General features: G+C 41.0%; 1 protein-coding gene across 1 annotated transcript in view; it reads right to left on the reverse strand.

Annotated features, from left to right (window-relative positions):
* Positions 1 to 22,924, reverse strand: part of ush2a (Usher syndrome 2A (autosomal recessive, mild)) — a 399,698-nt gene that overhangs the window by 313,221 nt on the left and 63,553 nt on the right. The window contains exons 12-17 of the mRNA XM_036594065.1: positions 20,007 to 20,651; positions 14,972 to 15,155; positions 10,312 to 10,475; positions 8,463 to 8,621; positions 7,319 to 7,816; positions 4,337 to 4,615 (exon numbers count right to left, since the gene is read on the reverse strand). Coding sequence (XP_036449958.1) covers positions 4,337 to 4,615; positions 7,319 to 7,816; positions 8,463 to 8,621; positions 10,312 to 10,475; positions 14,972 to 15,155; positions 20,007 to 20,651 — 1,929 coding nt within the window. The remainder of the gene's footprint in view (positions 1 to 4,336; positions 4,616 to 7,318; positions 7,817 to 8,462; positions 8,622 to 10,311; positions 10,476 to 14,971; positions 15,156 to 20,006; positions 20,652 to 22,924) is intronic.

Raw genomic sequence — 22,924 nt, forward strand, 5'->3', positions numbered from 1 at the left:
GTCTTCTTTCCAGTCAAATAGATGGGTGATGTAATTTTAAACCCTTATAATAAAAGAAGCTGAACTCACAATTTTTTTTTTTCGACTCATTTTTCCACAAATCTGAGCTATAAACTATAAACAGATGGCGTCTCCTCAGTGATCTGCTCTGTAAAAATTATTTTTATAAAATAATACAAAGAGCGTCTAAGATTTTTGGCTTTCAGCAGTAAATTGTAAGCATATAGCAATATGTGTGATCATAAAACACATGTTCTGTTAAACAACAAAAAACAACTAAACTTTACATTTATTTAATGCAGTTACTGAATAATTTGCCTTACGATTTAGGCGTGTAAATTCAGATTTAGGCATGTAAATTCAGATTTAGGCGTGTAAATTCAGATTTAGGCGTGTAAATTCAGATGGAAAAACCGAAATATACCCACGAGCATAAGAGGTATTTTTTAATTGTTTTTAACGCCACTGATGGACTAGTGAGACTTTCTAAACTCCCACGAGACATATGACAAGCATCTTCAGTTAGCAGCTTGAAAAAGTAGATTAAAACATAAAAAAATCTTTTTTACCTTAGATTCCTATATTTTATTTTGCTCATTTTATTTTTTGTATTATTTTATGTCCTACAATTTCTTTTTGTCCCATTTCATTATTATTATTACTATTGTCATAATCTTTTCTTTTATACATAATTATTTTCAGTTACTTTATTATTTTGTTTTACACTATTTTCCTTTTTTTGTGCATCCTCTATAAAGGGACAGTGTACATTTACGCTCCCACATGCCAAAATCAGCCGTTAGAGCTCTGCTCTTAACACAATCCACAGCTAGTATGGTATAAAAACTCCAGATAGTCTTGTCAAGAGAATGACACAACGCAAATATGAAAAAGTTGTTGTTTTTTTTTTTGTCAAAACAAAAGCTAAGTTGACAGGAACATGAAACCATCTCCTCCTTCGTTACCATTCTAAGTCTTGTTCACTGAGATTTTGGTGAGAAACGTAGTAACTCCTAGCATGTTTATGGTAATCATCGGCTTCTTTGCTGGAAGCTGTCATGCTACCTCTGCAGTATTAGCCACCCACTGCTGTCCTCCTTAATAAGCAGCAACTGAAAATCAATTCTCCAAGAAGCCAAACTGAAACTGCAGGCAGATACACAAAGCTGACACTTTCACAGAGTGAATGTGGATTCTGTTCTTCTAGAGAAACTGCATTTTGCCATAAGAAGCACAAAAAGCTGCTGTAATAAAGGTCAAGAGAATGAAAGCAGTTCATGGGCTGTGACAAAGAAGTGACTCGGCTCATCAGAAGATACCTAGATCACTAAATACAAAAATAAAGGCTAGACATGCAAAACAAAACAAATTCAGATAATAATCCATATATCACTGCTGTCGGAAGAAAACCTCGTATCTTCAAAATGGTAACTTTACAGGAAAAGGAAAAAACACACTTTACTTTTAATGTAAGACAATGGAACCAGGATTTTTGGGCCGTTTCTATTGGTTCATTCATCATGAAATTTACACACAATGTAAAGAACAACATGCACTTTCAAATTGTGTCAAAAACTGAAAAACAGCAAAAATGGAGGTAAGGTTTTCTTCCGAAAGCAGCGATATGAGACCTGAAGGGCTTCTAGATCTTCAGAGAAGCATGAATGTAACATTGTCATAGAGGTTGTTTTTTTAATGTTTTGTTAGTTAATCACATTTCTTTTGCTTGCTCAAATTTGACCCTAAAGAAAGATTTTTTTCATTTAAAAAGTCCATCATTTTGTTACAGCCACATGAGCAAAATAAGCTTCATCAGAGTGTATTTATTACTTTCAATAATTCAATGACTTTCTAAAGTCAACAATATGATAAACAAATCCACAGCATTGTAATAACTGGAAATAACTTTTTAACAGCAGCATCAATGAGACACCGTGTTTGAATGAGAGGGCTACTGGAGGAGGTAGCAGGGCTTGAGGGTGGAACTATGGATGTTTCAAACAGCCAGACTATGAACGTGTTGACTGTGACACCAGCAGAATGTTGCCTTAAAGGTGATACATATGACATTTTAGTCATTAATACAGCAGCAAACAACTATTTTCTATGCAAAGACATAGCAGACTAAAGGCGTCCTGAGCAGAGAATGGAGACACGCCCTCCCCGTGTGAGATAATCTTAGCCTCTCTGTTGTTTGTTTTCATAGCTGGTCTGGCCGTGTGTGCATGTTAGTCCTGCCCTGAGAAAACGTCGGCCCTCCCCACGCTGTGTTTGCCCTACCCAAACAATGACCGCCTACACAGAGCGCATTCACAATTTAAGGTGGAACAGGAAAATTCCAACAAGAAGCTGAGGCGCTAGATTGTCATCTGGCTGCTGCACCTTTTAAGGTGGAACGGGAAAATTCTAACAAGAAGCTGCTGCTGCAGCTTTTCGAACAAGAATCTGGCGAAAAAGAACCTAACTTAAGATAAGAAAAGATAAGATAATCCTTTATTAGTTCCACAACAGGGAAATTCTCAGTGCTACAACAGCAAAGGGAGAGCAAGGCACTCAATAAAAGACAAGAAGTAACAAGAAGAGAATTAACAAGTAAGTAATTAACCTTAATTACTTAACAAGGTTTTTACAGTTTGTTACTTGTTACTTTGTAGACAATATATATAATACTAAAAGTAAAAAATAAGATAAAAATAAAAATCAGCTTCATTGAGAATTGAAATGCATGAAAACGGATGAGGAGGTCGCTCCCGCGTGACAGTTGGGTAACATTAACTCATTTTTGCTTTTTCACAGAACCAGTAGCTCAGTATTGTTTTGTCCTGTTTGCGAATGTTTGTGCTATCAAGTGATTAGATTCACAGCAGCAACTGTAGCAACGGTTTGCTAAGCTATAACCTCGCTAACATTAGTTACATTACTTGCTGTGATGTAGTTCGATCTAATGTTATATCATCGTATTTGTCTACAACATTCGCGAAGGGTTTTATGGTCACAAAGATCTAAAAAAGCGTGTTGGCCTCGATAGCGCGCGTCCATGAGTTTGGGGGCTGGAGCTTCTGAAGGAGCACTGAAGGAAGGAGTGTTTGTTTTTCTGTTGAGTTCAAATATCAACAATCGTTATTCAGATTCATATAGCACTACTTTAAGAGCTACATCGTGCACAGGGACATTGGGACCTGGATCAGGAATTGAACTGACAATCTTCTATGTGTAGCTAAGGAGTTATGACTTTGCTAAATATAATGAATGGAAATGCCCACTACTAGTGACTACATGAAATAGACCATTAAATTGGTTGTAATTATCATCTGCAGTTCCAATATTATATTGATAAAAACAATAATATATACAGACTGAAGCCGGGCGCACACTGTGCAGCTTCATCGGCCGTTGTTTGCCGTGCAGCGTGAGAAGGGAAGCAACGCCCGATTAACTGCCCAAACGAGCACAGATTGAGCAGTCGGACAATCGGTTGGACTTATGACGTCAGAAATTTTGGTCACTTGTCTCACAGTCTGAGCCAACTCACGAACCGATTTCTCAAAGTCGCACCCAAAACCTCACACAGTCACCACCACCGCTCCTACACAAAAGCATAGAAGTCCACATTTGCGGCAACAGCATCTGTACATGCTGACTTTGCTCCGTCTGACTGAGTTGAATTGTGAGGTATAAATAAATACAGTGTGTTTGTCTTCGTAGAGCTGCCTGTTCTGCAGACCGCCTGCTCTTCAGCTTCAGTGCCCAGTGTGGCACAATTTGGCAAAGCTGGTGTAGCGGTTTGTCAGTGGCTGAATCTCAGACGGTCCCTCCTTCCTATGTAGTGCACTAAGTTCTGGCTTCTACGCCAAAATAGTGCACTGTTTGTCCAGTATGGAACTGTGGACACGGCTGAATATCAGAAGGCTATTTATTAGGCATGCGATGCACTTTATGGGTGCAGGAGCCACTATTTTAATATGTGGTGCACTCTGTAGGGAGCAGGGAGCCATTTGAGATACAGCCAGTGTTTTGATCAGGACATCGGAGGCGCAGCGTGTTTAGAATGAAACAGCTTTATTGTAGACAGAGCGTCTTTAGGTGCTGCGTTTCACGAGCAGTGTGAGCACCCATGTCGCGTCAGGTCAGTCTGACCGAGTGTTTCCGTACAGTGTGAGCACATAAATCGCAGGGTTTTGCCGAACACGAGGGGCGATTCAAACGTACAGAGTGAGTCACCAAAGAACAAGATTTCTAAAATCACACAGGGTCTGTCTGGCTTTACTTTCTGTCTAAGGCAAGTGGAGTCTTTTCTTTTTAGGGAAGGTTTATGCTGTTGGGGCGTGAAACTAACCTCCCTCTCCAGTACGGCCCGTGGTCCACTCTGACGTGGTGCTGCCTGCCATGTTAACAGTGAGCACCCTGAAGCGGTAGACAGTAAACGGCTCCAAATCAGACAACACCACGCTGCTCTCTGGCGGAGTCAGGGCGTTCTCATTGGCCGAGCCCATCGGCTGCCGTGGGTTCAGCCACCCGCTGCTGAGGAAAACCCTGTGCTCTGAGCTGAGACTGGTAACGTTATCCAGCGACTCATTGAGTGCTTGCATAAAGAGCTCATACCTGATGATGATACCTGGGAAGAGAAAAGAGGAGGACAGTAAAGTTGTTACCATTTCATACTGATTTTAGATGATTTTTCCCCGTTTCTCTCACAATAACTGAAATAAAGATATTTGGAAGGCATTCTACTCCTACATCAGCATAAAAGAAAGCAAACTATCAGATCTGCATAGGACAGCATATATAATTGTATGTATATAATAACAACAAAACAATTTCCATAATCTCCCCGATACGCCTTAGCGGAAGGCGGAGGATATTGAGATGTAAGGCCAGCCACTGACAACATGCAATTACAGCTGCAGCACAAAATGACAGAGGAAAGGAAAAAAAACGAGAAAAGGAGAAATCAGATAGACACAATTAAACGGAGAAGAGATTCGCTGGCAGAATCCTCCGAGGGTACTTTATAATGGCCCATGTTAATGAGCTAATTTGTGAAAAAGCATGATAACTGGCATTAAAAGTCATTGATATACAGGAGGCTATTTTGCCGCACTTTCAATGGCGCAAGGCACAATGCATAATTGTATGCGGCAATCAAATGCCTTAAAATGTGAATGCCTCTCTCTGATGCGCGGGGCCATCGGTTTATACCGCAAAATGGAGAACGGGCTGAGCCTTAATCAAGCCTCTTGGTTGTAGATTAAAGTTCACCAGGAATTAATTTTCAGTCAGGCAGAGATCAAATAGCATTTCTGTAATGGTATTTCTCATTATTGTAATGATGAGGCTGAAGTCTGCTAAAAGAGCAGGAGGAAGAAGGAGCTTTTTCCAGCTCTACTGTATATCGCGTTTTGTGATATCACGAAGCACAGCGACCGCCTCATTAGAAAAATCTGTAAGTACTTCTGTCATGGCATACTTTGAAAAAGGACTGCATCAGTACGTTGGGTAAAGGTCCATACAGGGGATCTCTATGTGTAATGTGCTCTACCTAATGAAGAATACTTTTCTGGGTTCATCTCCGGCTCTGTGTGTTTGCTCTGAAGTGCCATCAAGTAATCCGAACAGTAAGATTACATTCTTCAACATACAAAAGACATATTCATAAGTCCCTTTATGCAAGTCCAAGTCAAGTCTTGACTCCATGTGCAGTGAGTCCAAGTCAAGTGTTGGTTCTGTGATGTATGAGTCCAAGTCAAGCCTCAAATCTTTGAGGTACGAGTCCAAGTCTCAAATCTTTGAGGTGTGAGTCCAAGTCAAGTCTCAAATCTTTGAGGTACAAGTCTAAGTCTCAAATCTTTGAGGTGTGAGTCCAAGTCAAGTCTCAAATCTTTGAGGTACGAGTCCAAGTCAAGCCTCAAATCTTTGAGGTGTGAGTCCAAGTCAAGTCTCAAATCTTTGAGGTGTGAGTCCAAGTCAAGCCTCAAATCTTTGAGGTGTGAGTCCAAGTCAAGCCTCAAATCTTTGAGGTGTGAGTCCAAGTCAAGTCTCAAATCTTTGAGGTGCAAGTCCAAGTCAAGTCTCTGACACATGAGTCTGAATCTAATCTTGAGGCTTTGAGGTGTGAGCCAGAGTTAAGTCTCAGGTTCTTGAGGTGCGAGTCCAAATCAGGACTAGAGTGTTTGAGGTGTGTGTCTAAGTCAAGTCTTGACTCTTTGAGGTGTGAGTCTGAGTCAAGTCTGAAGTCTTTAAGGTGTGAATCCAGGTCAAGACCCAAGCTTTTAATGTGTGAGTCCGAGTGAAGTCTCAAGTCTCTGAGGTGCGAGTCCGAGTCAAGTCTCAAGTCTCTGAGGTGCGAGTCCGAGTCAAGTCTCAAGTCCTTGAGGTGCGAGTCCAGGTCATGAATCAAGTTTCTGATGAGAAAGTTTTTGAGGAGCGAGTCTGAGACAAGAGTCAATTTTTTTTAAGGTGTGAGTCTAAGTCAAATCTTGAGTTTAGAGGTGTGAGTCAGTCAAGTCTCAAGTCTCTGAGGTGCGAGACTGAGTCAAGTCTCGAGTCTCTAGGGCTGGGGGTATGTACTACATGAATTTTAAAATCGTAAGAGATTTTAAAACGCAGAGCATCACAAACTTAACGTCAGTGTGTCACAGAATTTCTTGCCTTTGTGTCGTGAGGCGCTCTGGGCAACAGGGCAAAGAGAGAGAGTAACACACATTATGAGTTTGGGCTACGAATAAGAACTCAAACTCCCAGATCTGGATTGAACACAAACATATCGGCTCTTATCTGCCTGTGTTTAGCACGCGGCTCCTCTGTCTCTGCTCCGCTGTTAATACGACTCTCTGATTGGCTGTTATTTGAACAATTAGTTGAGTAAATCTCTGACCGTCTCACACCACAGGACTGTGTACGCTCTGAGCTGTAAATATCAAACATGTTTGCTAATATTGGGGGTCCTCCGTTCACTTCAAAGTTCGATTGGAGGGCTAAAGATTCACTAGTTTCTCACACCACAGTTCATCCGCGCTGTCAGTCTCTTCCAATCATGCCATCTGGCAAGTTAGCAAATTATCCAAACAATAGTCTACCCAATCTCTTGGGGAATTTTTCGAGGTTTTTTTTGTTTTTCTTTTAGATATCTTATAAAATTCACATTATGCCAGTTTATTATACATACCACATTTATTGCATGGGGAATTTTGCTTATGTCAACCAGATTCAAGGTTATTATATTATAATAAAACCCTTCTTATTTGAAGTTGTTTCTCTGAATCAGGTCCCCATCGCTGACATACAGTATCAACTAACATGGCCCAAACGTCTCCTTTACCATTTGGCAGGGCTGGCGGCTCCCAGTCCACTCGCATCTGGGTGGAACTGAGAGTGGTCATGTGTGGTGCGGGCTGCTGCTGGGGTGAGATCTGGGCCGTGATCAGAGTGACGTTGTTGCTGTAGGCACAGCCGCCGTTGGTGCAGGCTTGGAGGCTGAAGATGTAGCGGGTGAAGGGCTGCAGCTCGTCTACAGTTACTTCCGACTCCAGGCCCTCATAGTGGACGTGCTCCTCTCCGGTTTGCTCCTCTACAGACGTCAGGGTGTAGAGCTCCACGGGGCCAGAGGCGTTCAGCGGCTCGGTCCAGTTGAAGGAGGCGCTGGTGGGTCCCGGGCGGCCCACCAGGCTCAGCTGGAGCTCGTCTGAGTCAGGGACAGAGGCCAGAGTGCGCAGGCTGATGCTGGAGCTGCTGGTGTTGCCGTGGACGTTGCTGGTGATGAGCTGGTAAGTGTAGAGAGTGTACGGAGACAGACTCGAGTCTATGAACAGCACTGTTCCTGTATGAGAGAGTAACATGAAAGGGAAGTTAGATTAGTTATATAGTGGTTTACAGCTCAGTATGCACATACAGACTGCATCATATGGACGAAATACCATATTACAATGATAACGGTAGATACTGTGATTGTGATATATGTTTAAACATATTAAAAACACAAATGGTGAAAACTTGTGACATGTTGAAGCAATGGTCTGCACTGGGAGCAAAAATTCTATGAATTATGTAAATGTCACTTCATTCAACACCCAGGACCATTTGGAATTATTATCATCAACACTCGTACATGCATTTAATTTAACCTTTAACAGCCTTTTCATTAGTTTATTTATCTTTTGAACATTTCCTTGAACTTTTGTGAAGTCCTCAGGTGCAAAATACCTTTTGTACATCACATTCACAGCTAAAAGAACCACTGGTTTAAAGAACTATGCATTAACGCACAGATAGAAATGCATTTAAATTGCTATACTAGAAAAGCCAACTGTAGGAAACCTCTATGACACTGCAACAATCCTAAAAGACAGTCAGGTTTATGCCTTGATAGGTCATGAATATGCTCCATGTATTACATTCATAACTATCTATAAGCAATAAGAAGCCTAAGTCTAATCTGAACGTGTGTGTACATGTGCCTGGACTACCAAAAGGATGCAGGCTGGGGCTGCTATGGATGGGCTCTGAATCGCGGAGCAGGGTGTAGGTGAGGGCATTGCTGTTGGGGGAGTCCGGGGCGTTCCAGGTCAGCTTTATGGCACTGGCACTGAGCACGGTACCCAGCGGAGGAGGCTGCTGCCTAGGCTCTGAGCAGCACCGGGAGCAGGAGGAAAAAGAGATACAGATGGTTAACTTCCTCTAAGGTCATGATGGAAAAATCAACATAATTGGCCAAAGGAAAACAACAAGGCTGAAGATCTCACTGCTGGCAAATAAAACGAATGCATTATTATTAACAAATGGAAAACAAAAGTGCATGGTCTTGGGGTGTGGGGCTTGTTAAATGTGCTAAATTAATAAAACAGATTTGTTGGTGTGGTAATTAAGCCTGGCATTCCCCCCCTACAGACAACTTATACACTAGAATATAAAAGGCATGGTAGAGAACATGTCAGAGCTCTAGTGGTAAACATGTAACGCTGTAAGTGTAAACAGAGCCATAAACAGGGCTCCTGGTGGTAAAGATGTGATGCATTTTACTAGCAGAGTTACTGCATGCCTGAAAAGAAAGCAATGGGACATAAAAGAAGCAAGTGAGATGAAAGAAAAGGGTCAGTGAGATACAGCGGAACAGAAATAATGGAAGTCTAAAAAATAATTGCTCAAACATTGTTTTTGCAATGATCACTGATACTAAAAATGGATGTAAACATTAAAAATGTGTTTAGCAGGGTTTGTAGGTCCTCATTTAGCCTTGATGACCGCTTCACACCACTTTTGCGTCCTCTCATGATTCCAATGCTGTCCTCAGACCACTTACAGTGGTTGGATTTTTCTTCTCCACACATTTCCCAACATGGTTCCATAATTTGAAGGGGGATTTCACAGAAGCCATTCAGAGTGGTTTGATGTGAAACGCCCCATTCTAGAGAAACTGAGTTAGAATGGTTCACAGTGGTGGTGATAGGAACCTCTGAAGCTTTGAAGTCCTCTAAAAGCTACCTCACAGAAAGCTATTGCATAAAATGGTTCTGAATATGTTGCCTGATGCCTGTGACTTTGTGTAGTAATAGTTTTAAAATTAGGTTTTCGCATAAAACATATTTTTGAAATCTAAAAATGGATGGTAAGTAAAATGCCCTGATTTGCACTGTAGACATGGTGACCCCTGGTTGCCATCATCACCACTGTCAAGAAAATTTTCTACAATGCACCATTTCACATTAAACCACCCTGAATGACTCTGTATACATCTTAAATGTTGGCCTATGCAGAAAATGTAAAAAAATGTAATAATTCTGAAAATCTGAGTTGTGAAAAAAGCTGTCAGGTGATTGCAAAGATGTTTTTTGATTTATTTATGGCCAATAATGTCAGTGTGTTTGGTAGCCACTACGACTGATATTACCAACTAGTAATGCTGGATGTACACTGCTGAGCCAATGTACCAGAAGCAGAAGTCCCCTATGATATTTCAGGATGAGTTGAGGAGGAGGTCACAGACAAAACAGGCTCAGAACCACCAGTTTAGAAAACTAACATGCTTAGATGGGAATACAAAGAGATGTCTCTGAATCTGTATTTTGGAAAAGTCAGTGGCGAGTTAACCCACCTATTATACAATGTGACTAATCATGAAACTACTGGATACCTCTTCAAAATGTATTGCCGTGTCATCACCTGGATTTCCTCCTTCTCTACCCAGTCCCTCATTTACTGACCAGTATGGCATTCTGTACTGACATATGGCTAAATCAGTGCGGTGTTTCGTGGATATGCGCATTAGAGACATTCTTTTTAACAGATACTATATTAAAATTGCATGTGTGTTCTGACCTTTGCTGCAGCCCAGGTGATTGGCAGGGTCCATGTGGCTAGCCCCTTCCACACACGAGTCGCACTTGTCACCCGTCACAAACAGCTTGCACAGGCACTGGCCCGTCTCGGCCAGGCAGGAGCCATTGAAACCGCCCACTGGATCGCAGCCGCAGTGCTCGCACCTAGACACAAGGAAGATCTCATACAGACACCCGAGCGATCACCTCGCCTACACACCCAGCATCACTCCGTTTGACATTGTCGACGTCTGCGGAGGACATGAAATCGGGTAATTAACCAAAAGTAACAAGTCCAGATTTATTTACACACTGGAAAAGCTGCGAATTCACAGGCAGTCGCTGGCAGCGGCCTGGATGAGCAGGATCACACATCGGCTGACAAGCTGTGTGTGTGTGCGGAGACACACACCGCCACTAAATGGAGCCATTCACAGATGCCCACAGACAGTTAGGAGGAGGGGTGTGGAAGGGGTGTGACCCCGGCGGGGCCGGCAGCGGGTGACGTTGGGGCCATGCGCCTGACACCCTCACACGCAGCTGAGAAAAGCCCGAGACTCTTAATGAGCCGCAAATTTGTCCTGTCATCTGGGGGTGGCATTTTGGGGGCCAAGCAACCGTATCCCGATGTGGTTCGACCTTGACTCTTCACAAGGAGACACGCAACTTCTCCATGATTTAGTAAAACTGGCCATAAGACATAAATACAGAGCAGTGAACATGTAAATACTGTTTGCTGATGCTGTACATAACACTGGGCACTGCTATTTAGGTGGTGCATTCTTCATTTATCTGCCAAAAATCTTCAATTTATTAATTTAGTTCATGCAAACCACAGCAAAACACCAGTATTCCCACATGTAAACATAACTGAACTTTTAAACACCACATCTGTTGGACCAAACATAACTTGTTCTAGAAAAGCAGATGCTGTAGAAACATGTAAGCAGACATCTTGCCTGTAAATAAATGAATAAATAAACCTGCCCTCAGACCACAGCATCAGACAGCTTCAGGCCAAATGGCTTCAGAGGAGAAGGCATCAGGCTAAGCAGCCTGATTTAGAGGACATTCGTTTACAATTCTGTGGCCAAACTAAAAAAATTACAACCATAGCTTTTTTCAAACAGCACTTTATTTTGTTGTTTTATTTCACAAAAATTAAGCTTCAACTTACAAGCTCCATGTTTGCTTACCATCCCTTTCAATGGGGATGAATAAGTGTTGTTGTTATATTAGTATTACTTTATTATAATTAGGCATACACAGTCGGCAGAGACCCGGTTATTTTCTACGCAGTTACCTGAATAAGACAACTCTGTTACCGGCACAGGGCTACTGATATCTAGTGGTTCTAAATAACGTGACCCTAAAGTGCATCAACACAGGCCTGGAGCAGCTGTCGAAAATGGATTTGGCCTGCCAAAAGTTTGCTGGGGAAGAAGTCTACACATGCCTGAATGGCGACTAGAATAAACAGGTAAATCACATTCCGCAGTTTGTGAGCAGAAATGGATATCGCCCTCTCCTCTGAAAAATAAAACCGCGTTTTTCCCTCCAAGGTTAAACGATTAACCACGCGCCACGTTCTGTGTAGCCAGGCTTATGTCATCTGCTGTGATGGGAAATATTCCATAACCATATTGTGGCCTTTTAACTACCCCCCATTAGACGGACCGCATTGGACAGAGCAATATAATATCAACAAAATAAGATGCATAGCTTTATTGATTTCGGGGGAGTTGGGGTAAATGAGTTTGTAATATTTATATAAAGAAATCTTTATTGTGTGGAATCTCCTGATGCTGTTCAAGCTTCCCCTGTAATCGCTTTAAATAGTTCATTTTTCATCCTTACTAGCAAATGAGCGCAGGCCGAACGGAGTGTGTGCACGGCGATCCGTCATGACACGTATGGATTAACAATTTGTGATGTCCGGTAGGCCTTTTTGTTGATGCACTGGAAAAACACACATTCCCGCCACTCGAAACTCGCTAGCCGACAATTAATATTCCGTCTACCTGCTGCGCCTCCAAACATCCTGGTTTTTACTTTGGAAAGTGTTTAAAAGGTAAATGATGGTTAATGTGAGAGCTGCTTATGTTGGCTCCCACTGTTTTCTCTGCTTTGCTCAGCATGGCTAGCAGTTAAATATCTCCTTGGAGCTTTCTGGAAGGTCATTCAATGAGACTCCCGTCCAAACACGCTCATGAGCTCTCAAGTCTCAAAAACCCAAGAACAGCAAAAAAATAAAAAAGATGCAGAATATAAGCCACAACATGAAAAATTATTTTCTAGTCCACTGGCTCCTGAGAATGCCAAGGTTTGCGTCTTTATCATAGGCCATATGCTCCGGCTGGCGAGTTGCTGGGGTGTATATCGTTAAGGACGGCTAATGCATGATGTATTTACCGCCTAACTGATGTATCCGACAAATCAAGTGCACTGAGAGCATTAAAACGCATGCTCATTTAGAGGCAGGTTACTTTAATGGCTAATCTGACCTTTCGCGAACACAGCCTGGACCTGCGGGCCATCGAGCTGCTAACTGGCTCAAATCACCATAAAACTGTAAGTGGATAGGCATGGTCTTCTACATAAGCCTCATTCACCAGGTACCATGCAGGCAGAGGGGGAGGTCTGGGCAGTGCTGGTGTTTTCATCCATGTTTCAGATTCATATAAGCATGACTTCACACACTTTAAACACTAGGGTCCAGCCTATATGTTACACAGCTGATAATATCAGCTGATACTGCGGCCCTGTGGATTTAATAGTATTGGCAGAAAACCTGCAGATTAAGCAATGATATTTGGTGGCTTCTTTAACAAACAGACTGGTGTGAGAAAAAAAGTTCACTGTATAGAGACTGCTAAGCTGATGGCCACCTGCAGTTCTATTACAGTAATACAGCCTGAACTTGGAAATCTGAGCATAAAACACCATCAGGGTTAAAATAACAAACACAGTCCAATTAAAGCCTAAATAAAAAATAAGCCTGATAAAACAGTGTTTTCTCTGTTGTTAAATAGGCGAAGAAGGCCGCCTGGCTGAGTTCACATACCATCTAGCTTGGATGAGATACACACAAGTAACTGGGAGGCTAATATTTATTTTCATTCACTGTTTTTTTTTTTGTTTTTTTTGGTGAAAATACTATTCTCAATCTATTTTTAAACCTGAAGAAACACTAAACTCAGATACCAAGTCTGGTGCAGATCTGATCACTGATATAGTAGGTGTACAGGAGAGGCCAGCTGGTTTGTGCCAGAGGAGCAGCGTCTAGCTTTACTCTAGTCTTCTAGCATCTATTTAATTTTTTTCAAACCAAATGTTTTGGTACTTAAAGGAGCAGCAATATGTAAGATGTCACAACCTGTCAAATTCATACTCCAATAGTCCCTCCTGCTGTCTCTTCACTCGTCCCATGTTTTCTTACCAGTCTAGAAGAAATGTTGCAAGTTCAGCATTCATCTATCATCCCTCTACCTAACAAGAACCGTCTCCAGCAGTGAAAAGCAACAGCAATGTTAATTCTTGTTTTCCTTCTAATTATGTCACTTCTTTTCTTTGTTGCCAAACATGTTTTCATGTCAGGAGTGGGCGTACTACTTCATCCTCCCATGTTGGACTGAATGCTACAGTGATTTACTATCACCCCTTGAGTTACAAAGTGGAATTATGAGGCAGGTTGGGCTGGGGCTCGTTGGTTGGCATGCTAACAAATTGCTCCTTTAAAAAACACAAAGTTTTCTGCAAACCGAAATATAGGTTTGGGGTGGTTTTATTGCAACGTGCTGTTGTACCCCTAAAAAAGTGGTATTAAAAGACATGCAACTCAAACATCTTTGTCGTTTTATCAACGAGGAAACCAGTGAGAGCGCCCTCTTCTGAATGGAATTCTTCCAGCTCCACTATTCAAATGGGGACGTGTTTGGACTTTCTTACAGACTTGACATTCCAAATAGTATTTAGTTTGGTTTAAGGAACTATTAACACTATTCTTATACACTGCTACAGAAACGTGCAATTTTTTTTGGCCCAGTAGAAGCTGAAAAGCATTCAGTTACATATGAACTGTTCAAATATAAATGAACTGATTATAAGCGAACTAATCAATCACAATGAGCCTTCCTCAAAATAAATGTACAGAAAACATACATATTTGTATATTCACAAATATACAGTCATATGCAACATTTTAAACCCTGGTCAAATAATATGTTTTGTTGATATTATTATACTAAAATATAATAATAAAATAACACATCCTCTACAGAGAACACACTTAAATATGGCACTTTTCTGCAAATTACAGTGGATCATTTCTATTTATTTGCTGACTTCTACAGACATACATACCTAAAATATAAAATGTGTCATAACTTTTGCACCTATCATATTTTAGTTGTTTGCCCCTCAATATGTTAAATTTAACAAATAAACATTAAATTGCACATTTAAATGTACAGAAGTGTGTGCTCTGTATAGAATACGTGAACTTATTTTTACTCCAATCAACAATGCGTCGACCCGGGTACCCAAATCTTCGCACACGACTAATCTCATAGTCTAATCTCAGGCTGGTATTTTCGATTATCAGAATACAAACGCCATAGACTTTGTAGGAGTCGGTGGATTTCAGAGAGTGACCTACTAACCTGCCAGTGACTGGGTTAAAACCATAGTAGAGATCCTGGCATCGGTCACACCTGCGGCCAGCTAGTGATGAGTGAGAGCACTCACACTGGCCCGTGTCTGCAACACACACCTGCCCCACCGCTCCCACCGGGTGACAGTCACAGGCCTCACACTCACTGTGGCCTTCCTCAGAATGGAAATAACCTGTGACAATGGAATAAAAGGAAACAAAGGAATTAAAGGCTGACCACAGAGACGGCTTCAGTAGCATATTAAAGGGGAAGTTCAGTGAAGAAATGCTACCGTGGTCAACAACAAAAACAGGTGCCACTAGTCAGCATGACATCACATTAACTGGACACATCTCAAGTGTCTATGCTCCATTAGCATCGTATCCTTAACGAAAGTGTGCACATCCTTTTCCCCTTCCATGAGGAGAAGGGAAGAGTGGAATCTCAAGGACATCATTCAGACTGGGAGGGGCGCAGAGTTTGAGATGTTTCAATCACGGCCTCCCCCCCCACCCTCCTTGGGTGAAATACGAGCGAAGGGGGTCATGCGACGCAGAGCCGGGGAGGGGGAGGGACCCCGCCGAAACAGTCATCAGCCTTCCCAGATGGATCTCCCTCTCTCTCCCTGCGCTTTCAATTTTCTCCTGCCAGCACCACTCTCGGTGCACATGCTTTATGTGCCGGCCCGGACCGTGAGGCTCAGCGCCGAGCTGGGTACACCCCACACTATTTCATCAGGTGGTGTGGGCGGGGAGCGAGCGGCCGTACATCCTTGTCTGGTTACTGCGGTGGGGTTCCACATGTGCATGCGGTACTGTGGTACCTTGATGTTCTAGGCCTGCTGCTGGATGCTGGTGCTTATGTTGCTCTTTTCGAGCTCTATATAAATACCTCAGCTGACCCGTCCATGATAAACCCACAAATGTGCTGAAGCTTTACAGAACGCTGGCAAAACTCAGTCAACCAACTGAGAAATTATAGCGTACAACTCAATTTTTGTCAAAATATCCAAATATAGAGCATGTTCTTAATTTGAAAATATATTTATACTGCATGCACGTGAAACATCACACTGCTAGGATTGTTGTCGTTTTCAACTTGCCTAGATCCAAATAACTAGCGACTATCGAATAGTGTTATTGTTTTTGTTGTTTTATTACTGTTTACAATTATTATTACAAGTATTGTAAGTATTTATTATACCGATTACTTATTACTAGTAGTACTAGTGGTAGTATTGCATAAATGATGTTTATTTATTTAGCTTTTTAATAAAACATGACTGAAATTAAAAGTAATGCAAAAGCATCACTGATAAATAATTATTCTTAGTAATATTCATTCATAGCAAGCTGCATTAAAAGCTAAATAGGGGATCTTGCCCAAAAGGTTAACTAGCCAGACCACTCGTTTATAGCTAGCAATCCTGAGCAGAGGGAAACTTCCTTAGACTGCACTTTTAGTTAGGATCGATACTGTTAACTCAAACTGTGATGCTCATTATGCACGACAATTACTCGCCTGGTTCAGTGGATTTTTGCTAACATTCTGTAAAGTTCATTTACAACCCCATTTTCAAAAATGTTGGGACGCTGTGCAAAATGTAAATAAAAACAAAATGCAATGATGTGCAGATAATTTAAACCCTATATTTTATTGAAAATAGTACAAAGACAACATATCAAATGTTAAAACTGAAATTTTATTGTTTATTGAAAAATATTTGCCCATTTTGAATTTGATGCCAACAACACGTTCCAAAAAAAGTTGGGACGGGGAAACAAAAGGCTGGTAAAGTTGTGTAATGCTAAAAGAAACACCTGGTGGTTGTTTGGCAACAGGTCAGTAACATCACTGGGTATAAAAGAGCATCTCAGAGAGGCGGAGTCTTTCAGAAGTAAAGATGAGGAGGGGTTCACCACTCTGTGAAAGACTGCACCATCAAATAGTGCAACAATTCAAGAATAATGTTTCAACATAAAACAGCAAAGAATTTTTGCTTTTCATCATCTAAAGTACATAATATCATTAAAAGATTCAGAGAATCTGGAGAAATCTCTGTATGTAAGGGTCAAGGCTGAAAACCAGTATTTGCTGGCCGTGATCTTTGGGCCCTCAGACAGCACTGCATTAAAAACAGACATGATTCTGTAGTGGACTCAGAAACAGCTGGTATGCAGTGTGTTTTTTTTTTTATCTATCTTGAATACAGTCTCAAAAGATGAGGACGTTGGAAGGTTTCGTGCGACAAAGGGCGACACTGACTTTTCATCAGTCTTACAAACTGCTGAAGATGAGTGAGTGAGCAGTGAGCACTGAGAACTGGAACACTGTACTTGGCCTCAAAAAGCGCTTGGTTGGTTTTTACAGTAAACAGCGAGGGTTTCAGGATGGTTAATCTCCATTTTCAAAACAATGGAGCCAGCTGCTACAGCTGGCCACGGAGAGATTGACCGCCTTAGCTGCTGGCTGTACACCTTAGCCTCGGCAGTACGACCCACTCAACCATGCTGATGTGCAAACTTCCCACCCCTGGAGGTTCTGCTCATTCTTAATGGCAGAAGGTTTTCAAATGCTACTGGTGAAATTGGCTCTGTGAGGACGGACCTATTAGCCATGCTAACAATATACCATAGACGTCACTGACAGCCAAAACATATGCGACTCCTGAGGACAACATAGAGACAAAAACACAGAAAGTAGCTAACACAATGGCTTTGTGCTCTGGTAAACAATGGCAGCAATGAATGCACTGGCATGATCAACAACTCTTAAAGTAATGAGTATGCAAGCACACACACACACACACACACTCACAGACTCACACACACACACTCACACACACACACACACACACACACACACACAGTACAAAAAGAAATTCTTCATGTTTGTACTTGAGGATGAAAGCTAAAGGGTCCACAGTGCAACATGCAAATGGTTCATACTGGATTTCATTCCTTGTTGGCAATGTCAGCATTTTTGAGTGAGGTTTTAATTTTAGCAGCATCCCTCAATAGTGATCAGGGAAGCACACTATCGTGATAAATTATGGCACTATGTATTGTGAATCGCCAACAGATTCATGAGACGCAATTACCAGAGATGTTGAACAATTTAAATGTTAGCAAACATTTGTCTGCAGCTGCAGAACGCAGAAATATAATCATAACTGTCCCATAATCTTTGTTTTCTTTTTAATTTCTTTCACAGTGTTTTCTCTTAATGTGTAGTTTATGTCTTGCATCATCCTAAATATGTCGCCTCATTTAAATTTATGTAATTTCCAGTCTAAATGGCCGACAAATTATTAATTTTTCAGGAGATATTTCTGACCTCCACTGTTGTTTCAGATCTGAAAAAATCCACAGGTGTTTCTGTCTCACAAAAACAATAATAAAGACAACAAATGAATTCTTTTATATTATAATTAACTGTTTGAGGCCTCCATTTTATGTTTTTTTTAACATATCACTGCTGTCGGAAGAAAACCTCGTATCTCCAAAATGGTAACTTTACAGGAGAAGGAAAAAACATCTTTACTTTTAATGTAAGTCAATGGAACCAGACTTTTTTCAGAGTAGTTTCGGGTCGTTTCTTTGGGTCCATTCATCATTAAATTTACACACAATGTAAAGAGCAACAGGCATTTCAAATTATGTCAAAAATGGGAAAACAACAAAAATGGAGATACAACGTTTTCTTCTGACATCAGCGATATGTTTTCTGCTCAGAACATCCTGCAGCAGCATTTTTGTGCTGTTTTACCAGATATGATTGCTAAACAGATAAAGCCATGCTGCAGGCTTCCACACACAGAATGCCTTCTATTGTGAAAAATAAATGAGGTTTTAAATGATTTTAATGTTGTGGTTACAATGAAGTTAATCAAAACAACTTTTCTGAAAACGAGCATATAATCCAATATAATCAAGCACTGACTAGCCAAACCAACTACAGTTAACATTGGGCTTCCTTGAGGAGAGGTGTGGAAATGGTTAAATGAGCACACTGACATTCGTAAAAACCACCACCTATTGTATTAATTATAACAGTATTTATTCTAATATTCACGTTTCTAAGAAATGAAAAGAAGTTTTTGTCCAGATAAATAATTTTCTCATTTTTACAGGTGTCTAAAACATTTGCACAGAACTGTTTATTACTGTTTATTATGCTTTCCTGAACAAATTGTAGGTGAAAGCCTAAAAAAAACAGTGTGCTGTCAAATTAACCTCTTATGCTTGTGGGTATATTTCAGTTTTTCCATCTGAATTTACAAATTATTCAGTAACTGCATGAAATAAATGTAAATTTGGGTTTTTTTGTAGACGTTCCCCTCAAATTAACAGAAAATGTGTTATGATCATAAAACATATTGCTATATGCTTACAATTTACTGCTGAAAGCCAAAAATCTTAGACGCTCTTTGTATTTTTTTAATAAAAATAATTTTTACAGAGCAGATCACTGAAGAGACGCCATCTGAGATCCAGTTTGTAGCTCAGATTTGTGGAAAAACGGGTCGACTTTCAGTAGAAAAAACAATTGTGAGTTCAGCTTCTTTTATTATAAAGTTTTAAAATGACATCACCATCTATTTGACTGGAAAGAAGACAATTACAGCTCTCATACGACCCCCACCTTTAGAATGTAGCTTATGAAATATGAAAGTTATGAAGAATATGACAAAGTGCGTTTCGGAACAAGCGGTTGTTCCAAGGAGTTAAAGAGGTTAAAACTGCATCAAATTAAGGAGCTGACTGGTTAGCTCATTATGCCACTGTCTTATTTTTTTAACAACTCATTTGATTTTAATTTCTGCACTATATTACGGTGAATAAAAATAGAAATCACTGGAATACTTACTGTACTTATATACTGTACGTACATAATTTTTAAATTGGTCACTGCTGTTTTGTTTTAACTTGTTCACAAACTCCATGAAAAACTAATCATGATACGTATTGTGCATCATGAAGACGTGTTTATATTTTTCCCACATTGCTCACCTTGTGGATTCAGACGGAACAGAACCTCTTACCTGGCTTACAGGTGCCACAGTCTCGTCCGTAACGGGTGGGCAGGCACACACACTGCCCGCTGTCAGGGTCACACACAGTTCCAGCAACAGTGCCCAGGTCACAGCTGCACGGCTGGCACCCATGCGTAGAATTAGCGGAGGCTAGCCAGTACATATGAGGGGAACAGCGATTACAGCGACGCCCCTCTGTGCCGTTTTTGCACCGACACTGGCCCGTCAGCTTATCACACGTGAACGACTCCTCCAGCGTACCTCTGGGCTCACATCGGCACGGCAAGCAGCCCAGGGAGCCGTCTCCACCCAGGCTATGGTAGCCGTCCCGGCATGAGTCGCAGCGCCGGCCCTCCACTTCCGGCCTGCACACGCACTGACCCGTCAAAGGGTCACAGGTGGAGCCTGGAACAGAGCCGGCAGGGCTACAGTCGCAGGGAAGGCAGAGTCCACCGGCCTTCAGGCCATAGGTGCCCGGGGCACAAGTGTCGCAGAAGAGGCCCTGAATGCCGTCCCTGCACTCACACTGACCAGTGAAGGGGTTGCAGAACTGGTGGAGTGAGCCGTCTGGGTTGCAGCCGCAGGGTTCGCAGCCATCTGGGTTTGTGGTACTGAGGAACTTGAAACCGTAGTTGCAGCGGTCACAAGAAAGGCCTGCAAACAGAAGAGGAGGAGTTACTTTAAAGATCAGTGATACAGTTTGGTCTACTAGGGTGGCTCCATGTCCTGGTCCTGAGGAGTAATCCTGGACTGTGCACGTCTACATATTTGCTAACATACAGCACTGTGCAGAAGTCAGACACCACTTTAAATTGATTTAATTTCCAGTCAAAATGGCCTTTAAGTACAAGTTATTCACTTTTCATCCATTCTTGTTTCAGATCTGAAAAAACCCGCAGGTGTTTCACAAAAAGAATAATAAAGGCAAATGGTGGACAAATGAATTTTTTATATTATAATTAACTGTGGAGGCCTTCATTTTATGTTTTATTTTAGTATGTCGCTGTTGTCGGAAGCAAACCTTGCATAACCAAAATGGTAACTTTACAGGAAAAAGAAAAAACCTACTTTACTTATAATGTAAGTCAATGGAACCAGACTTTTTCCACTCATTTCCTCCTGTTTCTTTTGGTCCATTCATCATGAAATTTACACACAATGTAAAGAGAAACAGGCGTTTTCAAATTATGTCAAAAACTGAAAAACAACAAAAATGGTGATATAAGGTTTTCTTCCGACAGCAGTGATATGTTTTCTGCTATTTTCATAATGCAGAAAAATAAATATTTGTACTTACTGGCCATTTTCACTTAAAAAGAAATTAATAAAAGGTGGTCACTGATTTTTGCAGCACTGCACGTGCACCAACATTATGATTATTAGCTGTATTATTAGCCACTAAAAAAAGTGTCCAGGAACGTTATCTTGTTCTGGAAAAGTCAGAAATTTCAGCATTTTTCCTCTTTTTTGTTATATTTAAAACTCTAGATTAAAACCAGATAGTTTCCATTCTAAAATTTGATTGGCTGAGCCACATTCAAAGCCATTGTTAAATATCTGAAATACACAAGTATGACTGCACACATCCTCCACTGAAGTGGCTAGATTCACAAAGGTGTCCTAAAATTGAATGTGCTTTTTTTCTTAATTTCACACTTTAGAAAACTTGTATTCTTGTAAAACTTGTGTATTCTTGAAAAAATTGTATCTATAAACTTCTTAGAGGTTGTCTTAAGATTCTTTGGAGGTTGGCCGTCGGACGCCCTCAGGCCATCGGTGAGCGTCGTTGTCAACTGTCGTTCGTAGTCAGTGCAGAGTGTGCAGCATCACTGGCTATAGTCAGTTCCAGTCAGCACTTTTTTGGCTGACTGACCATGTTGAATCAGTGCTGGTGGTCGACTGGGAGAGACAGCAAACAAGGAGCGAAATGAAGGCAAGAAAGATACAAACGCTATTTTTCAACACTAGTGAGAGCAGCAAAGCTTCAGCACTAGGAATGGGTATTCTAACTATTTCTGCTTTTCAGACGTAAATATTTAATGACAAATAACGTTTTATTTTTAGTGATTCTCACTAATTTCATGATATTTTTTACTTTTTGTTATATAACTATGAACATGCATCAGGCTAAAGGTGGTTTACTTTCTTTTTTCCACTCTAGATTTAGCTTAAACACTGACATCTAAAGCATTTAATGCATTCAAACGATACAGTCTTTACTATTTTGTATGCTGCACCTTTAGTGTCAGACTATCGCTAACTCCTGCTATAGAGAGACGTTCCCTTTCGCGCAGGTGCATTAAGTACGAGTGTGTCGACCGTCAGCTGTAGTCCTTGTGGTCTGTGCAAATTTTCACTGGAGATGACAGACAGCCGAGACCTGACAGAAGCCGATCATCCGTCATAGTTCGACTTGCTGTGACCCGCGTCTTAGGAAAGCTTTGTGGATCCAGCCTCAGCACCAAGAACCGCTTCTCTATTACATCTGTTTTTCACCTCGCAGTGACACACTGTTATCTAAAAAAGCTAAAAGTCTATCATCTTTTACAACTCAAAACTATAAATTAGTCAAAGCTTTCTACCTACTTTGTGTGCTCATGACCCAAAACCACAAAAATAGATGGCAAAATAAACAAATAAAAAAAGTGAACTACTGCATGTGGAATAAAAAAAAAACGTACACAGGGAAATGACATCATTAAGTGAGGCCCTTACCCAATGATGAATGACCCACCTCAGGCATAACACTTAATTTCACTAAAGGAAAAATAAATAAATTAAAATGGCCCAAGAAAGGCGGCGGAGAAAAAAAGGAAAGGTAAAAATAACTGTGTGGCCGAAAAAGAATTACTGCTCATTTGGAACTCCGGAAGAAAAAAAAAAAGTGGTCTATGTGGATTCAAATCATATCAAGTTTTTAAAATATG

Source organism: Colossoma macropomum, unplaced genomic scaffold (assembly GCF_904425465.1).
Source record: "Colossoma macropomum unplaced genomic scaffold, Colossoma_macropomum, whole genome shotgun sequence".
In the NCBI taxonomy this organism is placed as follows: Eukaryota; Metazoa; Chordata; class Actinopteri; order Characiformes; family Serrasalmidae; genus Colossoma; species Colossoma macropomum.